The sequence below is a fragment of the Ambystoma mexicanum genome, chromosome 12, assembly GCF_040938575.1.
Source record: "Ambystoma mexicanum isolate Mex_15411 chromosome 12, UKY_AmexF1_1, whole genome shotgun sequence".
NCBI lineage: Eukaryota > Metazoa > Chordata > Amphibia > Caudata > Ambystomatidae > Ambystoma > Ambystoma mexicanum.
In genome coordinates, this window is record NC_090936.1 from 34,048,941 (window position 1) to 34,072,299 (window position 23,359).

At 45.0% G+C, this 23,359-nt stretch overlaps 1 protein-coding gene across 2 annotated transcripts in view; it reads left to right on the forward strand.

Moving 5' to 3' along the window:
• LOC138513217 (phytanoyl-CoA dioxygenase, peroxisomal-like) overlaps nucleotides 1-23,359 on the forward strand; it is a 157,797-nt gene that overhangs the window by 85,813 nt on the left and 48,625 nt on the right. For both annotated transcript variants that reach the window (XM_069627871.1, XM_069627872.1), the window contains one exon: nucleotides 15,774-15,955. In XM_069627871.1, coding sequence (XP_069483972.1) covers nucleotides 15,774-15,955 — 182 coding nt within the window. The remainder of the gene's footprint in view (nucleotides 1-15,773; nucleotides 15,956-23,359) is intronic.

Below are 23,359 nucleotides of genomic sequence, written 5' to 3' on the forward strand. Positions count from 1 at the left end.
TTTTTAGGGACCTGGGGTAATATAAACATGGAGATTCTTTCACGAGCATGAGAGGGAATTTATCCACTATTCAGCAGTACACAAAGGCTACTCAAGAATAGACATGATCCTGGTTTCGCCCACGCTGGTCCCTCAAGTAAGAAAGGTACACACAGGGGTTAAATGCCTCTCTAACCATGCACCAGAGAACTCATGGAGATAACTATAAATAACTGCTTTACTGACAACGACAATGGGGAAACAGATTGGATAATAGTGTGGTATGCAGGGAAAGCGGTGGTCCGGGGTGAAATCATATCACAGGCTACAGCATACGTGAGGGAAAGAGGGCTTATTACAAAGAAGCTTGAGGCAGAGCTCAAGGAAAGGGAAGCGCAACACAAAGGGCAGCAAACGCAAAAGTTGCTAAGAGCACTCCGAAAAGCTAGAGCCCAACTGGAAGCACATGCTGCAGACCGCTCGGCACAGACATTATTAAACGTCAAACAGGTGTATTACACCGGGGGCGGGAGAGCCAATCGATTTCTAGCTGCCAAACTAAGATACCACAATTACATTGCCCAGCTTAAAAATGAACAGGGCGAATTATGTGTAGCGGAAGAGGAGAAATTGGAAATAATGGAGAGGTTTCACGAAGACGCAGGAGGGCCTGAACACAGCAGCAAATAAGATGGCTGTCAACAGTACAATTACCCCAAATAACAAAAGAGGGTAGAGACACCCTAGAAGGCTTCATAACGGCACAAGAAGTCCATGATGCCATAACGTCCTTGCAACAAGACACCGGGCCCGGATGGGTTAGGTAATGGCTACTATTAAACGTTCCGATCTCAATTACTAGGCCTACTAACAAGGCTTTTTAACCACATAAGGGAGAAAGGTAAGATCACTGAGGACATGGGGAAATCCACCAAAATCCTAATGCACAAACCTGAGAAAGACCCCACAGAATGTGCCAGCCATCTCCCCATTTCTCTGTTCAACACTGATGCTAAACTCTATGCTAAAGTGCTGGCAGCAAGACTAATTAAGGTTTTACCCGGGATAATCCATGAGGACCAAGCAGGCTTTATAATAGGGAGGCATACACAGGACAACATACGAAGGGCCACTGACATAAGAGACTTGGGGACCAGGTCGGGGCAGCGGTTCTCTATAGCTTGGACTGGGGATACCTCTGGGTGGTCCTTGAAAAATTCGGAATTGGACCCGAATTCACTGGGATGGTCATGGCGAATTTCCAAATACCAACCACACATTTTGTGGTCAATGGACAAACCTCTGCACGGATTAGAATACGGAGAGGCACACGCCAGGGATGCCCCTTGTCCCCCCTAATCTTTGCCGTAGCCATGGAACCCTTGGCGGAGGCAATCAGCCAAGATCAGGAAATTGCAGGTGTGACTTGCGGGAAGGAGACACATATGGTGGTGCTATATGCCGATGACTTTTTGCTATACATGGGGAAACGCAACGGCTACACTGCCTAGGGTAATGGAGAAGCTGCAGGAGTTTGCCACGGTCTCGGGATTCTCCATAAACTACACCAAATCAAAGGCATTGACCATAACCGAGGGGATAGATAGATAAGTTGGGTGTACAGTTCCCCCTGGTATGGGAAGAAGAGAGCATAGAATATCTGGGTATAAATGTAAGGAGGGAATACAAAGGGCTATATGGGGCAAATATAGTCCGGCTGTGGAAACAACTGAAAGAGGATTTGCCCGGATGGGATGCCCAGGAACTATCGTGGTTTGCACGAATTGCGGCCATCAAAATGACATTGCTCCCGTGATTACTATACATAGTGGGCTCGCTACCGATAGACATACTCCTCCGAATGAGCAAAACACTACAAAAAGAAATAATTACCTTTTGTGTGGCATGGAAAGAGATCAAGAATACAAAGGAATGTCCTAATGCAACCAACGCTGTTGGGGGGGTCTGGGAGTGCCAGATGTTGAAAGATCTATCCTAGCAGCACAAATGGCACCAATGCTGAAATGGGCACGGCATGATAAACCAAGGGATTGGTGGGGCATCGAACAAGGGGTCACATCCATCCCATTGAGAATGCTACATGCCCTGAGAGCAACGGCCCGAGGGGCAGAAGGGCAATTGCTAGAAGCTACCAAAGTGTTGCTGCGGGGACGGGACCAAGCACTGGGAAGACAAAAGATATCACAGGGATTAGGGCCGTACACCCCAATGGCCCATAATGCAGATTTCACCCCGGGTCGGCAGAAGAAATTTTGGGACAACTGGACACAGATGGAGAATCTTCATTTAAAGCAATTCTTCCAGGGTGACACCCCCCTTCTTTTTGAAGAATGTAAACAGAAATGTGGTATTGAGGATAGGGAAAGGTTTAAATACATACAGATAAGGCACTGGATATCCCAGAAGGTGGTCACAGAGGCAGGCACAAGAACTCCATTGGGAATAGAACTGACCCTGCAGGAGGGCATGACATCAAGGGCATTAGAAAGGTTGTATAGGTTGCTAGATACAGCACAAATGGGAGACAAGCTTGTGTATAAGGATAATTGGGGAAAAGACCTTGGAGTGCCTATCACGGAGGAAGAATGGGGGCAGATCTAGAGGAGAGCACACAAAGCTTCTAGAAACACAGCTATTAAGGAAACGGCATATACAATCTATTACAGAGAGTACCTTCCTCCCCATAGGCCGCACAGAATGAATCCAAACTATTCCCCCCTATGCTGGAGACAATGTGGAAGGAAGGGGGATCTATATCATATGTGTTGGTTGTGCCCCAAGGCCATTATATTTGGAAGGAAGTTCTAGGGCATATAAAAGAGATCACAGGGGCACAATTGCAAAATGATCCAAAGGGGATACTATTGGGTGCAGAAGTGGAAGGGGTGTATGCAGCAACCGGCAACAATGCCACCCTCACTACTCGCCTGTTAATGGCAGCGAGAATGACGTTGGCGCAAGGGTGAAAAACGGAGGAACGTCCTATAATAGTGTGGTGGTGGGTCAAAATCTGGGGAGTACTGGCCATGGAGAAAGTAAGCGCCTTGAAAGAGGGGACGTATCAGAAATGTTTGTCAGTATGGTGCCCCTTTCATGATTATGTAAAGGACAGGGAAGGGCGCTTGCATAAGACAACATCATTGAGGAACATTCATGTCTGCTGAACAAGAGGAAAGGGCGGGCGAGACGCCAAACCCGTGGAAAAGGACGAACAGGGTTCCACACCCAGACTAATATGACTAAGCCATATGTGTTGGGGTGAGGGAGGGCGGGGGGAGGGGTTGGAAGAGTTATGGTTAAAAGTTTGGGCTTTATTAAATAAACTCCTACTCACGATAGCGCTATGACGTGCTGACAGATGTTTTTAAAAGCAGATTCGCCTGAAGCAATTATACGAATGATACTGTTGGCAATGTACTTGAAATTTGTGACTATGAATGAATAAATAAAGTGTTTTAAAAAAACATTCACCCTTTGTCACTCTTTGACCAGTGTTTTCCCAGGTTCCTGTACTCTTCCACCAGGATCTCTGGCTTCTATAGATCTGTCTTTGGACCAGAGTTTCACAACAGACTCTTCCTGAACATGGACTTCATGAAGGGTCCCACGTTGACATCTGCTTCAAAATGTTTAACAATTGGTCACTCCTTGACCTCATCTTCACAACTGATCCCTCAAGGACCTTACTTTCATAGTGGATCTCTCAAGGACCTGAGCGTCACAACAGACCCCACTTGGCACTTCTCTTCACAACTGGTCCCTCACGTACCTCTGCTTTACCATAGATCCACCAAGGACAGAGTTTCTCAACTGCTCTGAGGGATTGGTATTTCTCTCCCTCTTGCATTAGGGTCCTTTTCAGGTGTTATTCTTAACCACCTACTAGGGTTTCTGCACTCGTACCTTTTGGGTTGCTGATGTAGGGCCTTTGTTTGCAGCCTTCCAGTTCGTTAGTACAGGAATAAAGGTGCACACTCCTCGTAGTTACCTCCTCCGGCGACATATGGTGTAGATGGCTTTTGCCTTGGCTTTACAAAACTTGTCCACTCTCAAGCTACTCTTTCATTCGTCAAAAGGTCATCTTGAATCAAGGGAGAGTTTATAGGCATGTCTGCTACCTCTGGGAGTGTTGGAGTCTCGCTCCCTGTTGCTTTCCTTCTTTTAGCCTCTTTGCCTGTGGGTTTGGCGGGTACTTTTGCCACCAATAGTGGCAAGGAAGTTCGAATTTTGTAAGGTGATTTGCTTATTGCTTTAAAGACATTATTAGCACTTTCCTCATGAGCTCATTAGGAATAGGACGAAATGTCAGAATATAAATTACCAAACCCACCAAAAGACCTAAAACACACCACGAAAAGTTCCAACTACCAAAAGTTTGAAAGTTTCGTGGTATGTGTTTAGGTGTTTTGGTGGAGTCGGTATGAAAACATTTTTTTTTTAAAAAGGCTGGGTGGGGGCAGGGGGAATGTCCATGCTACACCCCCGTTCACTATAGTTGGCGGCGGTTGCAGGGGACACCCCCTCCCACAACCCGCCGCCAGAACAAAAAAAAAGAACAAAAAAAGCCAGGGGCTGCAAGGGGGGTGCCCTGCAACACCCGGCTCACTATAGTTTACAGTATAGTAGGCAGGGGTTGTGGGGGACACCCCGCAGCTCACCCAAGCAAATGTTTAAAAAAAAGAAAAGAAACGGACCTTGCGGCGCCGGTTCCCGATCACGGAAGTGAAAGGGAACCGGCGCCACAGGGACACAGCGCATCTGAAGGAAAGGTAAGTAGGGAAATGGGGGTCTGGTGGGGTGTGATATGTAATGGAAATGTTCGCATGGGACATGTACAAACATTTTGTATTGCCGATGGGAGGCGCTGTAGTGAGTCTCTGAGCCTGTCCAATAATGGTGCACTGGCGTGCCATTTGCACGTAGGAAGCCCTGCCTCTTCCAAAGTGACAGACCTGTGTGTACTGTTGTCGTCACATAGGTGGGGTCGGAATACACTGTGATCTCCTAATCTTCATGCGTTCCAATAATAATAAGCACTACTAATTCTGCTGCTTGCGCTGAGAAATTTAAAGGCAATCTTGCACTCGCCACTACTTCAAAGTTGCCTTTTACCCCTGCGGTCCCCGTGTGTCTCTTCCCTGAATTCTGGTCTCAATCGATGATGAACTGTCAATGAAGAGGATCATTCCCCCCCCCACTTTCCGTTACAGGGAGCATTTTCTCTAACGGGGTATATCGTCAACTTTCAGTGTACTTCGTGCAGTAATGCACGTTCTCTCCTTCCTCTACTGGCTCTGCTATTTAAACGCTGCTGGATTCACTACTTTACATCTGACAATCTTGCTTGCTGGGTTTATGATAATCACCTGGTACACAGATGCTCTCTGTATGGTCAATATGCTTTTGGGCTTCTCAAGAATGGCGAACAGGGCATGCTCCACGTATAACGTTACTTCATAGCCCATTGTGATACTGGCCGATTGTTCACAGGGATAATGGCCCCTCATCACCGGAACTAGGATCCCGCTGTAAAACGCTAGTGGTTTCTATCCTAGGGTAGTCTTCTGTGTGAGCACCGTTGTCATTATTACCCCATTTGAATGGGAGAATAAGAAAAATTGAGCCTTGTAATCAGGGATCCCTAGAACGGGTGCTGTACATATCGCCTCTTAATTTATTGAATGCTTCTGTCATTTTACCTGTCCAGTCTGTAACTGTCATGTTTCTGGGCTTCTTTGAGTCCTTTTAAAAGGGGTCTGACGTACGTACTGTAGTCAAAGGCACATGCCCTGCAGTAATTGCAAAGGCCCAGAAATTGTTGCATCTCCCCATTGTTTTTGGTTGAGGTGTTTTCATGATCGCTTCTGCTCTTTCAGGGGTCACTTTCCTGGCCTCTTGAGATATCAACTGTCCGATGTACAAGACCTCCTCCTGGCAATACTGTAATTTCCCTTTGCCTACTATATACCATTTGTCTTACAAGACTGTCATCAACTGTATTGAGTCTTTTCTGCACTGTTCTTTTGTTTGTCTCCAAAACAAAATGTAATTTACATATTGAATCACTGTACTGTCAAGGTGTATGTGTCCCAGGTCCATCTGGAGGACCCTGTTGAATATTGATGGGGACTCACAGTACCCTTGGTGCAAACAATTTGTTCCACCTCTGGGTTCTATATGAAAGCGAAGTTAGGCCTTGTGACTCTTCATGGAGGGGGATTGAAAAGAGCGTATTCTTTAAATCAATCACTGTAAAATATTTGGCTTTGGATGGTATGTTGCACAATATTGTGGCTGTATTCTAGACCAATGGAAATTCTGCTTGGGGCGCAGGTTCTGAATAAATATCCACAATTTCTTCTTTTCTTCACTGGCTACACCCCTGTGTTACATAGGGACTCTGATTGCATTAGTATCCCTGTTGCACTAACGCGAACATTGTCTCAAATACCCTCATCTGCGTTTTTTGACATAGGATATTTCTTTACTCTTGGCAAGATTGCTCCTGGCTTCAATTTGATTTTAACTGCACCTACTCCTTTCAGCAGGTCAATGTCATAGAGCCTGCTGGTCCACAGAGTACAAAGTACCTGTGCCAAAGCTTCTATAAAAAAAAGTGTCTTTTTTATCAATGCCATTCTCTGTGGCACTTCCCTGCTCTAAATTATCACCCAATACGTGAGGCTTATAAAGAACACCACCTCATTATCTGATTATCATCTCTGAACAACTCTTCATCTGTCAAATCAGTCAATCTGTGTCCTTCATCTAGAGCCGTCACTGAATGCCATGCTTTCCCTTTCGTCATCAGTCTCCTGTGAATAATCACACTCTCTTCTCTCACTATAACTGCTTCTAATTCTAGTTGGAACACCTGTCCTTCCTCCTCATCCATGGGAACTTCTGGCCTGAATACAAATTCTGCAGGTAGCCGATATATTTTGCCCCTTATCCCAGGAAGTCATGCTAGTAAGAGTTGTACCCCATACTGAAATACTTCGGGATCCATGGGCACGCCCGCTGTGGTTTCTGGCCAAAAGACGCTAATATAACTTTTTGTGCATTCATATAATTAATCCATGGAGTGCACTATCCCCTCGTCAGTAAATGATATGGTCATATTAAGCTTGCTCATATCCCTCCCCAGTATGTTGACTGGCGTCGTGCAGGTCTATAATAGTGCCATGAAAAGGTCATGTTCGCCTATGGTGATAGGCAAATCATCATCATCAGTAAAAGGAACCACATTTGTAGCCCCAGAGAAACCTTGTGCATTCATGGCAATGCCCGACATTGGGTACTTCCATAACACAGGACCTGGTTGCCCCTTTATCTACAAGGAAGGGAAATGTTTTGCCACATATGGTCACTCTAACCCATGGTTCCTCTGGTGTAACAGATAGAATTGAACACATGAAGTCAGTGTGTGGGCTGTCCTATTGTGGGTATAGGTTCATCCCTGTCCCAGTGAAAGGGTTCCCTCCCACTATGGCCACACTCCCTATTCTGGGTGTAGGTGTTGTGCTCCTGCTTTTGCATTTCATGTTGCCATGGTATTCTGTTGTATTGGTGCTTGCGGTTGCATCTGTGTTTGCTGTGTCTGTATGGGGGCTTACTATGCTTGCATCGGTGCTTGTACAAGTTGAATTTGTGGTGAATGTCTCTAATGCTGTGTGTGATGCTGGCCATAATATTTGGGTGGCTCTGCACTGTATGGTGGAGGATATGCCGTCCCTTCTCTTGAGTCTTGCCAGTTCTGTTGCATCCCCCCCTGCTTCTGCATGCTCGAGCGATGTGACCCATTTTCCCACATGTCCAACATTGCTGAGGGGGTCCTCCAAATTTGGGCTGCCCCTATTAAACCTTCCTCCTTGTGGAGCTTGAAATCCAACCCCTGTTCCTTTTAGTGTAACCCCTCTTCCTCGTGGCCAATCATTATATTATCCCCTTCCTGCAAAATTCCCTGCAGCTATTGGCTGTATCTCCTGTGTGTCGTGTGTAACCACTCCCTCTCCACTTGTCAACACTGCTCCTTCCCCGAAAATGAGTTTTTGCTGAACTAACTTTGCTTCTTCTAGCTTTCTTTCCTAAAGCTTCTTTCTTCTCTTGCAATAATCGACAATGGTGAACTGTAGCCAATTGAATCTCTGGCCATGGTTTCGCTTCCATTTCCACAAGTTTTTTCAATTGCCTCTGCACTGGCTTGGGTAACGCCTGACACAATATATGATCAAAATAGCTATAGTTTTGTGCCAAGATGCCATCGCTCTTGAATCTCTTCAATATAAGCAACTGTATCTTCATCAACATGCATCTTGTGCTTCATAATCGCAATCATATCCGACATATCGGACTATTGCGCTCTGAGCGCCCTCCATACATCTGCCCAGCAATTGTTAAATGGGGCTCCATCATGAGCCGTGTTCTGAGCGGTCACCCCAGGATACCCCTCTTGTTTCCATATGTAGTCAGCTCTCTCCTGTGAGAAACCTGAAGGTGTCTCACCCGCAGATCCCTGGAGATTTGTCATCCACGGCCATCGCTATTGGATCCAGTTCTGGGGGGGGGGGGTGGACCAGCGGGGGAGGATCACCTGTAGGGGTCTTCGGGGGAGAGGAAGTGGGATACCAATGTTTGAGACGCGGTACCCCCTTCCTTGTAACACCTTTTCCCCATCCTACCCTGTAGGATACTTAGAAGCTCTACCCCCCCCTGCCTTCCTGGGGACAACTGGCTAACACCAGAGCCATTTACCTGATATGTCCCAAGGCAGGGTCAGGCAATTGACTATAGCGGCACACACTTGACAGCCCTTTACCTTCCCCACGGGGATAAAAGGCAGAGCACACTACGAGCAAGGCCAACCTCAACGAGGAAGCAGCTATTCCAGGACAGCAGTTCAAACAGAGCTGAAAGGCAGCAAGACCTGAAAGGACAACAAGGAGGCAAATGCCCTTGCCCCCTTTTGACCCAGACCTGCAAAGTCTCTGAAAGAGGAAACATAAGACCAGAATTAACAGCTGACGTGTGGAGCAGCTGATGTCAACGGTGCATGGGGGCCTCCTGCATCGATAACCCAAGCAGGGAGGCACGCTGGCTTCTGTGACACTGTCCTGGACTGCAGAGGCAAGGCAAGTCAATGGGTGCCGCACAGCCACTGAGTCAGGAAAAGCTGATAGCGAACTGAACTGTTTGGAGCCCAAGGTTGCAATTGGCAGCATAGTATGAATGCAAGCAACTGATTAACAAAGAACTTGTGTGTTTATTAACTTTAAAGAAAGCCAGTTAAGGTCCAGGTGCAGAGGGGTCTGGCACCACGTGGGGCGCTCATTCGAAAGACTCTGAACGGGACCTGTTTTGAAACTGAAAGTACTAGAAGGCTCTAGGAGAGGGTGGCGTGAGGTGCCAGAGTGGCCATTCAAGGGTCATGTCATATCCCTTGTACAATCGAAAGACTCTGACCCATTTCTGAAAGAAAGCTAGGGGAAGGGAACCCCCGCTTTCTGATAAGTGTGTGTGAGCAAAAGCATGAACTGTGTTAAAGATGGCTATATGAACCCGACGCAGGAATGCCAATGGGATAGCTAAGGAGAATCAATCTTGCATTGTGTTAAAACTAAATTGAACTGTGAAATTAGGAAATGTGAACCCGGTCGATGGCAGTCCCCAGTGGGAAGGTGTTTAAAAGAAATGTGCATATTGCAAGCTGCATTCGAAAGGCTGTAGTGAACCCGACGAAGGGAGGCCGAAGTTGCAAGAAGGATCCGAGCCCGGCAGAGGGAGATCCAAGTGGCGCAGAGCAATCGGCCAAGGTGCAAGATTACCTAAGGAACTTTTGTTTGTTTGTTGTTTTGGTGCAGCAGGCCTTCTAAGGCAAGAAACTTTGTAGGAAACAGAGACCTCTGAAGGTCCTGGTATCGTTGAATGCAACTGTAACCTCTTGCTAGAGAGGCCCAGGAGTGTGCTGTGCTCAGAGGTCCCACCTTGTCCCATGCCTAAAACGTGAGGAAGAGAGACCCAGACATACCATCCTGACTTATCATTTTGGGAACACTTCTTTCTTTTCAGGTGCACATTATCCCACACTCTATTTGTAACTTAGTGGTAAGGACTGGCAATAGTTTTTTTTTTTAAGTATAGGCCCTTTTTATTTGACAAGACACCACTAGGACTGCCTTATTATTATTTGATGGTCGTAGCTTGCTCCCATCTTAGAATTAGGTTTAGATAAGGCGTTTATATCTCACCCATTATAAAGTTCAATAAACACCCTTGAACTGTGATCACTTGTGTCTGTCTTTACTGTTCCCACCATGAGTTCCTTACACTCACCAGTGGTGGCAGTGAGCAAACTTGTTATGTCGCCCACTGCTAACGGCATTCCTGCTGTCAGTCTCTCTAATTCATTAATCCATTTTCCCTCCCGATGTCAAAGTTGGCAATTTACACCTCAAATTATCTTTGTTCATTTATGGCCATGGTATACATTGCAGTCATCCGCCCCCCCCTTCTCTAGCAATGGGAATTGCGTTAAGCCTGCATTAGGTTCAAGACCATTTGCGCCTTTGTATTTTTGTAAAGTAGTCTTTCATGCCCACTTTCTTTCATCCTGGTAATATTCTTAACCTGTTGGCATATGGGGATGTCTCCTCCAAACTCTATGATCGTCCTTTTGGACATTTGGGGTCTGACACAGGTTCAGGCTTTTCCCCTTCTAGTTCTTCCCCATCAGACCACTATCTCTTTCTCTGGGCTTACGCCATGGAGGTGCCTTGCGCGGCTCCCTCCCCTTCCTCATTTTTACTTTCATATTTTTCCTCATCTGAAAACATTGTCCCACAATTTATCACTTCATTCATCTTCTCTGTCCTCGAAATCTAATCGTTTTAGAGGGCTTGTTCCGTACAACCCCTTCAAAGCTTTTTCCAATAAGCTTGGTTCTCCTCTCTGTGGGGACCCTACTACAATCCTTTTGACCTTAAGGATGACACCACTGTCCCTCCTTCTATACAGGTTACTGAACCTTTTTCGTATTGCTGCTCACACATCTTCATCTGGGGGAGTATGATTTTTCATGATCTCCTCTAAAGCGCGTTTTCAAGCTCCTTTCCTGCTCTTGTTCTTCACTTTTCTCCTTCCCCCGAAGTATGTGATCCTTGACAATCCTTTGAACCTCTTTTCGCATTTCTCTCGCCTCAGTGCCATCTGTCCCCTTCTTCTTCCATTGACCTCGCTCTCTTTTCCATTTGCCTTTCCCTTTCTGTCTGTGTTTTCTCACTCTTTCCCTTTCTCTTCTAGCTCCCTTCTAATTTCTTCCTGTCGTTTCGTCTCCTTTTTCTTTTTGTTTCATTTTCTTTCCGTCTCTCTTCCTCCATTATTTTATCCCATTCGCTTTCTTCCTCCTCCCTCCTTATTTCTGTCGTGCCTCTTCCAGTCTCTCTTTAACTTCCCTTTCTCTGTCTTTAGTGTCCATGTTCTTTCCGTCTAATTTAAGCAATATTTGTCCTCCTAACCACTCATTTGGGGGGGGGGTCACCGTCTCTTCCTTGTCACTGTCTACCTTTCTGTTTTTGTAACTCTTCTTCAATCTGTTAGATTCACCTGCAGCTCGCAGCGTTACAGACACTGGTGTTTGATTATTTAACTTGGCTCAATTTGTAGCATCTTCACTACTGTAAGCGGGGGGCGCATATACAGCGTTGGTATACCCTGCCACTGCTTTTAATTATTTCAATGGGTAGAATCCCTGTCCTTCATCTGGTGGATCGATGCTCTGGGGAGGACGAGGAGGAGCCGAGCCCTCTCCTTCTTGCTGATTAAGCATCCACTCTGTGATTTATCCTCCACCACGTCCCCAAACATCTTCCATAACTCTGAAATGGCTAATCTCTCTTGCAGCTTCTTTACCTTATATGCAGCATGTAAAAATGTCATCATGTGTTGCAGCACTGATTTTGAAAGAGTTCCCTCCTGGGGCCAAGCCATAAACATTTTGCCCGCTGTGCCCCACACCCACTCAGCATTCTATTTGCAGATTTTACTTTTGCATCTCGCCAGGGATATGCATAGGGGGAGTGTCTCCCATGATGGCACGTCAAGCTCCTGGTTGCTGATACTTACCGGACCTTAATAACCGTTCAAACCTGCTATCTTTTCACTCTTCCTTCACAATCTCCTATCAACAATACTTTCCTTTATTTGCAACACTTTCTACGCCTTTTCCCAAGCCTCTTGGTCACAACACCAACTATTTGGGTAAGCACCACAAACGCCACCCACGCTCAGGAGTCCGCCCTTTGAGTCCAGACCAAAGCTCCACATGCTCTAGCCTTGTTTTTCTGTTTTTAACCACTTCTCTCACCTTCCCGCTGGGGCCAACAATTACTACACACATGGGTGCACCCTCAATATAACACAACAAGACAAAACCCCTATGGCCATCTTCTTGTCCTTTCTGACAAGGTATCCTCTTTTCTCTTAAAACGACCCCAACCGGGGCATGGCATACTCTTCTTTGACCTTATCGCAGGAAATCTCTTTACTACTTAATAACTTAGTGCCTCGTCCCGAGGTTTAATGCCCCCCCTTCCATCACCCTGGTTACAGATATACTTTCATAAATAAATCCTTTATCACTCTTCCCCAACATTATACCAAATAAATCCCTTCCACCTTCGTTTGTCAATTCGATGCTCTATACTTAAATCTGCGGATCAGCCGAGGCATTTGATCTCGATCCTCCGTCATTCGGCCACTACGCCCTTGCCCTGCAAGGATCGGGCAAGATTTTCTCCAAGGGGGCTCCCAACTAGCGTCTCAGTTCACACACAATTTTTCCATGGGTCACTCCGCAGTCCTCTGGCTCGCAGTGGGAAGACTTGACAATCTGAGGGCTCTGGCCAACCATCCAAGCCACTACCATATGTAATGGAGGGGTAGAAATCCCCAGTCCTGAGCGGAACGGACAGGCCGAGAAATCCCGTGCCCAAAAACTGAAGAGTCAAGGTAATTGACAAAGGCCGGTTTTTTATTAACAATACAGATAAAACAGGGACAGCAGTAAATAACAGATGTTTCCACGCTCTCGAACCTGACAACAATTTAAGAATACAAAATACGTCACAACTGACATCTCATTACAATTTTGGTTACAAAGAAAATCTACAGGAAGGTTGGATTGGCTAGGGGAATCCTCTATATATGCAATGTATGTGTTGGTTTCCTCATTGGTTCTGCTTTATCTGATGGCTCCACCTGAGATCATCCCTAAAGTGACTACTTTAAAACCTTGACTACTTGGCAGGTCATGAGCAACTATAGTAGTAGGCGGAGCGGCATCAAGGTGCTACTTTTCACAATTAATAAGACACCAGCACGGATTTCCTAGGCCACAAGCCAGGACTTTAGCTTTGAACTTGTCTTTGTCCGGCATCTTTGTTCTGAGAACTTGAGGGGAGTGAAGGCCTCAGTCTATCTGTATCTGGAGTTAATGAATAGCCACTGTTCTCCAATTATAAGTCCCGTCTGAGGAGACCACGTTGTGAATTATTCTGCTCGACTTTTACTAGGATTTAGTCCATATTAATACAGATGTCCTTACCCTTCCTGGCCACTGGAGACTTGTTCGAGCTACCTTTCTTCCAATATTAAGCCTCAATTAATGAGCACCTGGTTTTCAAGGGCTGTTTGTTTCTTTACTTAATCTAAGAGAAATGTGTCTTATTCTTGGGAATTTTCTTCTGTTCTCCTCAGTGCTAGTCCAAACCTTTTCCACTATAACCTTGGCAGGAGTTGTCCAGCTACTGTCTGACCTGCTCGGATCTGTATTTTAAGATGATTCAGTGAGTGTAACCTCCCTGCAGCTTTGAGGTTTCTTCGATGCTTCCCAGTCAATCGAACGTGGCTGCGCCGTCCATTTTATCCAAAATAGCCACTCGTTACTGTTGCATTTCTACATTAATCAGCTTTGCGTATACCTCATTTGCGTTTAGTTTCAGCGTATACATTGATTATTATATGTTTTATAGTGTCTATTGGTGCAGGTAACATTCTTCATGTGTAAATGCAAGTTTGACCTTGTGTCGGTGTATCTTCTTGGTGAGTGCATATCTGCTTCGTGTCTAGTGCGTCTATGTATGTCAGCTGTGATGTCTCTTGCTCTCGTTATCTTTGGTTACAGCATGTTCATGTGTGCTAGAGTTTACAAATCCATCTCTTCTTCGATCGCTACGGGATAAGGTCGGTACAGCTGCTTTAGTGAATAGCTTCTCTTGTACTTGCGGTATGGCGGCGGTGAAGGGGCAGATGCCATAAATGATGCACTCCTTTCGTTCCTATGATATAGAGGCTGGGGAGGGGCCGGCCCTATGAGTGACGGTTTCACCTGCCTCTCAACACTTGGTTGGCATATACCAGCTTCTCCAGATCTTTTGTTGCTCGCTGTTCCTGCCCGGCCCTGGAAGATGTAGTTCCATGCAACTTGAATTGCTCAGAGGAGGGTCGGGGGTGGTGGGTTGGGAGGGGAAGTCACCCGCTTGTTACCTCTACATGCTTGCAGGGACGGCAGTCCACCATAGGGATGCACATTGTTTAGAGGTCGGACCAGCCCAGTCCCTGGTGCCTCACATAAAATTTGAGGGGGGGTCTGGCAACTCCTCGCCACAACAAACAACTAGGAATAAAATTGCTTCCAATAGAGTTGAATGGCAAACATGTTACTAATGATTTTTGCTGATGTACTGGGTGGCCCACATATGGTAGACTATAAAAACAGGTTAATGCTACATCTAAGCTGGCTTGCTTAGATCGATGACTATTGAAAAAGATGTTCCCTCTACTTAAGATTTCCTCAGCACCTGTCTCTAGTGAATGCACCAATGTTTTCTTAGTCGAGTTGAGTGCAAGTGGAGACTAGCTTTACATATATGGACTACTTGGTGAAATTACAGAGTGTACAGAACCTATTGGGCCGGCAACTGATTTAAGCTTTGATGCTTATTTCACAACTCCCTAGTGCTGACCAGCCTTCCTTAGCTGCTGGTAAATTGTAGATCAGATGTAAAGTAGCCTAGAAAGCCCTGTATGGGGGGTACTCACTCTTCCTTCATAACAAAAAGAAAGCATGGTACTCTACGTATGTCCAATGCATTGAGAAATGTAGTTCTGCGCAGACCTAGACATTCTGGAACATGTTTCATTTACATTTTGTGACCAATCACAGGCCATAAAATGTTACAAAATAAGTAGAGATGTATATTTCTGTAAACCGCAATGGCAATTGTTCATCGGGCCATACACACTAACCTCAGGCGGCTTTATACCAGCAAACACTGCACTCTATACATTTCAATAAGGTAACCTATCAGAGATTGAGAATCATATAGTGATAATGAGACTGGATAGTTGGAACGAGTTTGAGAAGAGCAGATAGTCTTCGAAGGGTTCATTTTCAGGAACATTTTTGGGTTAGCCAAGCAGTCGTATTGAGAAGTGATATCCAAGATGGAGCAGATATTCCTCTGCAGGTCTTCCTCAATCTCCTAGACTGAATATTTTCTTGAGATTTACCCACCATTTGCATAGAACGAGCGCACAGATATTTAAACTGTGATCATGACAATAGAAGGCGACTAAATTTTGTATGATATAGTTTTTGTTTTTTTAAACTTAACTCAGACATTTAATGTGTGACATTGTTTCCTTCCTGTAAGCACTTATAAATGTTCTGTACAAAGGTTCAAGGCATCATTTCACCTGTGATGATGTTGTTTCAGGGAAAAAGACGTCTCGTCACCCAATGCATCAGGACCTCCATTACTTTCCATTCCGGCCCGCAGATAAGATTGTTTGTGCTTGGACTGCAATGGAGAGGATCGATCGGAGCAATGGATGTCTAGTAGTACTTCCAGGAACACACGAGAGTTCCCTGAAACAGCACGACTACCCTGAGTGGGAGGTATATTCTTGCTGGCTCAAAGTGGAACATGCTTATTGTGATGGTGTTCAAAATACAAAGCTTACATTGTGAGGCCTAGTGTTAATTTATCAATCTGTAACCTTGGTGTTTAGGTTCCATATCTCATTATATGGAATATGTGGGTTCCAATGCTGTAACTGGATCCTGTGAAGAGGACCTCCCCGGCAAACTCAAGAGATAGGTGTTCTCTCATTGTAGTCATTACAGTAATGGGTATTTACCAAAGTTACAGAAAGCACAGTGCGTTTTCCACTCCTATCAGTTTCATTATAACGCCTTTTATCGTAGACCATATTGGCCCTTTTGAATTTCCAAATGCCCATTCCTTCATTTCTTTGCCTCTGTCTTGTTACTTTGTCAAGCCTTTTATTCCCCCACCCCCGTATTTCCTTCAGTTTTCATTGTACCGAGGTGCCATCCAGTACAGAGGATTCGTCAAGCAGTGACAAAATACAACCTGTTGAGACACCAAAGGAAGGAGGAGCGGAAAGTGAGCTCTGGCTGCCATCACTCAGAACCTAATGTCTATTATATAGAAAGGATGAAACAACACATTATTGGTTCCTCCCAAGGAGTCGTCCAGCACCTGTAGAGTAGCGGCTTATGTACTGCACCCTGAATGAAAACCAGACCAGCGTGTTTCCAGCAAGTTGTTATATAACGTAGTGAGTTATTTGGGTTGCAACACTCCATGACTGTCCCATCCAGGGCAGACCTGGAATAGAGTAAAAACTGGCCATGTTCTTTACATCTAGTCCACGGAAGGTTGCTTTAGTAGTTTGTAATTCCCAAGAAAAATGAACATACTAAAGGCAAGCCATGCTTGTGAATTTATGACCCACATACATTTTGCACCCTTACAAAATGTGCAATTGACACATCTTGCACAGGTCCTGCATAACTGTACAAATTAGATTGTATTTTAAAGCACAAAAGACTGTGTGGCCAAAAGGATACTTAGTAAAAATTATCCGGCATGCAACATTCCAGACTAGAAATAGGTTACACTGAACTTCCCAATGCACTTGATGCAGGAAAACGAAACTCTATCTTATAACTACTAGACCATATCCTTGTTTCCTTCAAACTGTTTCCTTTGTCATTCTGCTGACTCTCTAGAGCTAATTAAGAAACCTTCTAGACACTTGGTAAAATCTCAACAGCAAGGTCTACTTAGAATTTAAATACCTTGTGTTATGCCATTCCAGAGACCAAGGTTTTTGCTACATTGTTTCTGGCTTCACCACCAAAGACAAATTCTTTTTTTTTTATTTGTATTTGGTTAATACCCTTTTACAAAAAGGACAAGAAAAGTGACACAATCATACAATTATGGCAGTTCATAAAACACAAAGTAATACATTCTTGTTCACCTTCAAAAAAGAAAGAGAGAAAGCAAAACAGGAAAGTGAAAATACAATTGGTAAATTTCAGGATATAACTCCTAAGAACTAATATCCAGATAATCTTAAAAACAAAATTGAGGAGTTAATCGAGTAGGAAGACGAGAAGAAATGCAAGGCAAAAAGCAAAAAGAAACTAAACTGAGGAGGCGAAAAATGCATAAGATAGACCACCAGACTATCCCTCAAAGTAATACGTTTCTTAAATCTCCCTCCTCACCACTGTCAAAAGACCAACTCAAACGGCCCATTATCGGGGGAAAAAAACCTCACACTCAGTGAACCTCAAACCAGAGTTAAATATTAAAATACTGTATTGCTTCTTGCCAAGACCTGGACCGTTGCAATTGTAAGATCTTGGTCATGCCCTGAAATCAGTCTGTCCCATAACTCCGGTAGAAAAGATTCAGAGCCAAATCCAAATCTAGCAAATAACAGAGATCTTACATGCTGCGTACCTTCACAGTCCATTAGCAAGTGTTCGAGAGATTGATCATCAGGACATTTGCAGACATTGCAAAGAAGGATAGCAGTATCACTCATTCCCCTTTTAGAAAGAACCTCCCCAGTATGGACCATGTTTAGGCGTACTCTAAGAAAATGTTTCCTGATCTTCCAATCAGGAAATTTCACCAGATATTTTGCCATGTACCCTTGCTTTTTTATCAACTTTCAGGAATAGATTTGTACAGGCCATGGAACGCAGATTATCTATTGTACCTATCCAGTCTATTTCATCCCGCGCCTTTTTTACCTTCATTGGGTTCTCAATTAAGGTTTTCATATCCATATCAGCTTTAGATAGCCCATCCTTTACCCAAGCTTTCAGGATTAGAAGCATTTTGGAACAGGAATTTTCCAGGTGGGCTCTAATATCTGCATATAATGTCCCCTCCTGTGCCGTAACAATAAGCAGAAGGAGGGAGGTCAATGTCCAACCTGCTTGGGCCTTGAGTGAACGCAGGCCCAATTCAAATCTCATGCATGGCATGGGAAGGCTCAGAGGGAGGCCAAGAACATTCTTCCAGATAAAGCCCTCCCATCTTTGCCAATTACCATTCCACATAAGAGGTTTTGCCTCCAACCCATATAGAACGACCGGAACCACCTTTGCTTGATAATATTTGATAAATGGAATGAGTGAGAATCCACAATATTTTACTAAGATTTTTTTCATCTGTGGGATGAGCTGCATGATTTTATTATGAACATCCTGCTCCACCTTACATATTGTCGGCGAGGCATCGACTTTGTAGCCCAAATAGATCAGGTCTTCAACTCTTATACTCGGCTGCCCTCCAATCACCCATGCAGGGTATGTGATCCTTTTATTCCTATGTCTGAAGACTATGATTCTTGATTTTTTAGGGTTTGACGTGAGACCATTTTCCTCAGCATAGCAATTCACACTAATTAGGAGACGCTGCAGCCCTACTGGTATCTTATCCAGCAGGACAAGATCATCGGCGTAGCCAGCCAGTGGATCTTAGCTTCGTTAATCGAGAGGCTGGCCAACTCTGATGACTTCAAAAATTCCTCCACATCCGCCAGATACAAATTAAACAAGAAAAGAGCCCCTAGACAGCCCCGTCTAACCCCTCTCTCCACCTTAATGGGATAAATGCCCGTCCTCCTCTAAACAAACTCTAACTGTGGTGTCTCTATGGATTTCAACCAGCATTGCTAGAATCCCTTCTGGGATGCCCCACGTATCTAAGTTTCAGCCATAAGCGATTTCTATCCACTTGATAAAAACGCTTTTTAGAAATCCACCCAGGCCCGATACAGCTGTTGCTCTTCCCTTAAGATGTTTATTGCCACCACATTTAAAGCCGCAGAGAGACCCCTCATAAATCCTGTCTGATACTTAAAGAGGATGTTTGCTTCCTTCATCCACGTCTCCAACTCTCCCAAAAGGATTCTTATAAATAACTTTCTTTCAATGTCCAGGAGGGTGATCGGTCGATAGTTCGTTGGTGTCGACCGATTGCCCCCCTTGAACAAAGAAATGATTATTGCCGATTTCCAAGATAGAGGAAACTTTTGTTGCACGAGAATCTTTCTAAATAACCACAGCAATAGCTTTTCCCAAAGAAGAGGATTATTTTTCAGAACCTGGTATGTTAATCCGTTAGGACCAGCTGCTTTCGATGACGAACAGCTCATAATTAGATCTACCACAGTCTGTTCATCAAAAGAGAGACTCCATACTACATCCCTATTGGGAAAGAAGGCGGTCCTGAGGGAATTTTCAAAGACCTTTGACAGGTACTCAATCCACGCTCCTTCCGAGACCAGATTACATTGCAATCTTAATTACCCTCCAGTTGATGTATATCTGACCACAAGTCTCTAGAGCCCCCTTTGCCTATCAACTGCAACATATGTTACCCATCCTGCTGGAGACGCAGCATCTTTCTTCCCATTGACCAATGCTTGTAGCCCTGCCGCAGACCCCTAATTTCTCTTTTATAATCTGCCCCACTCAAAAATTTCCAAATACTACAAATCAGCCATAATCACAGCAAAATCCAATTCCTTCAACACCAGAATCAGCAATGCCAAGTCAGACGCAAAAGAGATTTTTTTACCATCTACAGAGAATTTGAATCCCCAGCAGTACCCCCACAACCATCACTTAAGACAAGACGTGGCGCTCAAGCATCCAAGCAGCACTCTTAGGCAAAATTGACCCCTTGAACAGGAAAATCCTTTCTCAACAAGCAAAATTCAATATAGTCCCCATTCACTCCACCACTCAGTTCTTCTTCAGAGACCTCTCCGAAACAGAAGTCACTAAATTGATTAAAAGCCTAAAACCATCAAAATGCAAAGGCGACATATGCCCTATATCCCTCATCAAAGATTGTGCCGACCTACTAACCCCCTCATAAATGCCTCCTTCGGTCAAAGTACTGTTCCCGGCAGCCTCAAAGAAGCATGGGTTCTCCCTCTCGTGAAAAAAATATCCCTACACCCAGCCATCCCTTCCAACTACAGGCCCATCACCACTCCCCCCTTTCCCCTAGGACTGAGCAGCCTACTTAAAAGTTCAGCAGTTCTTGGAACACAATCGAATCCTAGGGATAAGTCAATCCAGTTTCCGCCCAAGGCACGGTAGGAAATCTGCCCTGCTTGACCTAAAAAATCAACTACACGAGATTAGGGACCAGGGCAAGTCTGCGCTGCGCCTCCGTCTAGACCTATCTGCGGCATTGAACCTGGTCAACCACCAAATCCTCTGCCACCACCTCACCACTGACGCTCATTTCTCACCCTCAGCCACTGCCTGGATAGCATCCTTCCTGAATGGAAGAGTAATGGGGGTTTTCTCAGAGATCGCTAACGCCTCTCCTATCACCCCTGGTGTGCCACAATGATCCTGCATCGCCCCAACACTATACAATATCTTTACCATGCCCCTATTGCACATCTTGGACTCCCTCGGCATAGCGTATACTAACTATGCCGACGACACTCAAATCCTGATCCCTCTATTAGGCAACTACACAGATGACTCTAACACCCTTAACACAATCTACTCCACAATACAGACCTGGATGGCAGCCAAACATCTTTGTCTCAACAGCGACAAAACAGAAATCTTAATTGTGAGCCCACAGAGCGGCCTAAAGACCCTCAACAATCAATACGCTACCTTCCAAATTGACAATTGCTCAATTCCGGTCTCAGAGTCCGTACAAAATGTAGGGGTCTACCTGGATGCCTTACTCACCATGACTAGATAAGTAAGCGCTATTGACTCCTCAGCAGCCTATGCTACCAAGGTCCTCAATGCAGCCAGACCCTTCCTCTCTAAAAACAACTGCCTAACCATTGCCTGTGAAATCATTGGCTCCAAGATCGGTTATTGCAATGTCCTAGTCAATGGCACCTCATCCAGAAATATCCATAAACTCCAAGTCATCCAGAATAACGCCTTCAGAGCAGTTCTGAATATCCTGAAAAGAGAGCCCGTCTCTAGAAGAGAAGCACACTGGCTCATCATCCAGGAGTGGATCACTTTCAAAACACTCTCCATTGCCCACAAGTGCCTTTCCAACACAGCACCACCATACCTCTCCAAAAGAATTGCCAAAGCCCAATCATCGAGACCCACTAGGACCCCCTACATTTATCAACTAACTGTTCCCAAAGTAAAGAGATGCAAAGCCGGAGGCTCCAGCTTTCCATGCCTTGCTGCCAAACTCTGGCACGACCTCTCACCCTCCCTGAGAGCAGAGAAATCCTATTGGATCTTCCGTAAGGCACTAAATACTCAGCTTTTCATCTAAACCCGAACCCCCTCGGCCTCTCGCCAGGAATTGTTTCCAGTCCCACCACCCTACTGCTCGTTTATGTATGATAAAAGCCACTTGGTTATTGTACCTATGTTATCTTTGTTTTGTATGACAAAACTATGCCTGTATGACACTAGCTTGACTAGTAGTCTTGTACCTGTAACAGCACCGAAATGCCTACGGGTTGTATGCGCGTTATAGACATGTAATAAATAGTACACGAGACCCCTATTAAGTAGGCTCCGGGAGGCACAGAGAGGGGATGGTAACCTATTATGGACACACAAAATGACTGAAGCATTTGAGGAGCTGAAGAAGGCAATATGCACAGCTCCGGTGTTAGGGATTCCTGATTACATGACAAATGTTATTTGTTCTCGCACTCCAACAGAGTAGTGATGACTGCGCTACTCACGCAGAAGACAACCTTAGAACATAAGCAAATGGCTTACTATAGTGGGTGTTTACACCCAGCGATGAGGGGACATTACCCATGCGAACAAGCTTTGGCTGCTGCTTAATTCGCAGTAGAAAAGTAAGCGAGTATCACAATGGGGTGCATGTTATGCAGGACACAAAGAAGGCAACTTCAATTAAGAAAGTAAACAAAGCTTACCGGACTGGCAAAGGTCTGGGATGAAGTTGCAGTGCCCTGAGATGATGACCACCCTTGAAGGTATAAAACCTTCACAATCGTCAACCCCACCAGCTGATAAAACTTAAAGCTAATTCAGTGAATCACTGAGAAGGGTGTAGTTTTTCCCTATTACTATTGTTGTAGTGCTGCTAATTCTGCTGGATGACTTGTTCAGCTGGATGGAATCTCCTCGCCTAAAAGAAGATGGCTGAATTGAGTATTGACCTAACCAAATCACAATAGATGACTTAATCACCCCCCAACTGTTCTGTAGATGAATTTCTTAATTTCTCCTACCTTAGGATGAAGAGTTGAGTCTTGAAGCTCGGAGAACTGGAGGAGAAGAACTGAAAACTTCAAGGAAACGAAAAAGGAATGGGGGTTAGTTAGGAACTAAACCCGGGCGGCATGAGGGACGCACTAGAGTCGTGTAGGTGCACTTAAAGCAGGAAAGCATCTTAAAGTTCAGTGCACGGATGATATTGGAAGGCAAAAGCAGTTTCCAGTAATGAAAAGTTCCAATAGTTCCAGTTGTTCAAACAGAAAATGTCTCCAGTAGTTAAGGAAGCAGTTTGACCAGGCTACAGGATTCCAGTACTGAAGGGTTTTTTAAAGGTTGAACAAACCGTATAAAAATAAATAAAAAAAAAAGAAGGGTTAACTTAATTGGTATTAACACGTGTTGTAATAAGGCAGTAGTGAACTAAAGCTGGCGTTGATCAATAGCCGGAGAAACGTCCTTCATGTAGAGCTAGGAGGAAATTAGCAACTGTGGTGAATGATTGGCAAGAGTTTGCTGAAATGGAGTTGTACCAAGGACAGATGACCGGCAACGGAATGTTGCCAAAGAAACTGCGTGCTTCGTGCGGCTGAAGGACGGGGCACAGGCGAGCAGAGCCAGAAATCGGCCTCGGGCAGAAGGAATGGTTGGCCACAGACGGGCGGCGGCCAAGTAGCGGAACGCTGAAGAGCCGCGTAAATATATGCGGCGCTGGAAAGATCCACTGAAGTACGCCACAGGTGGGCAGCGGTCAAGTAGCAG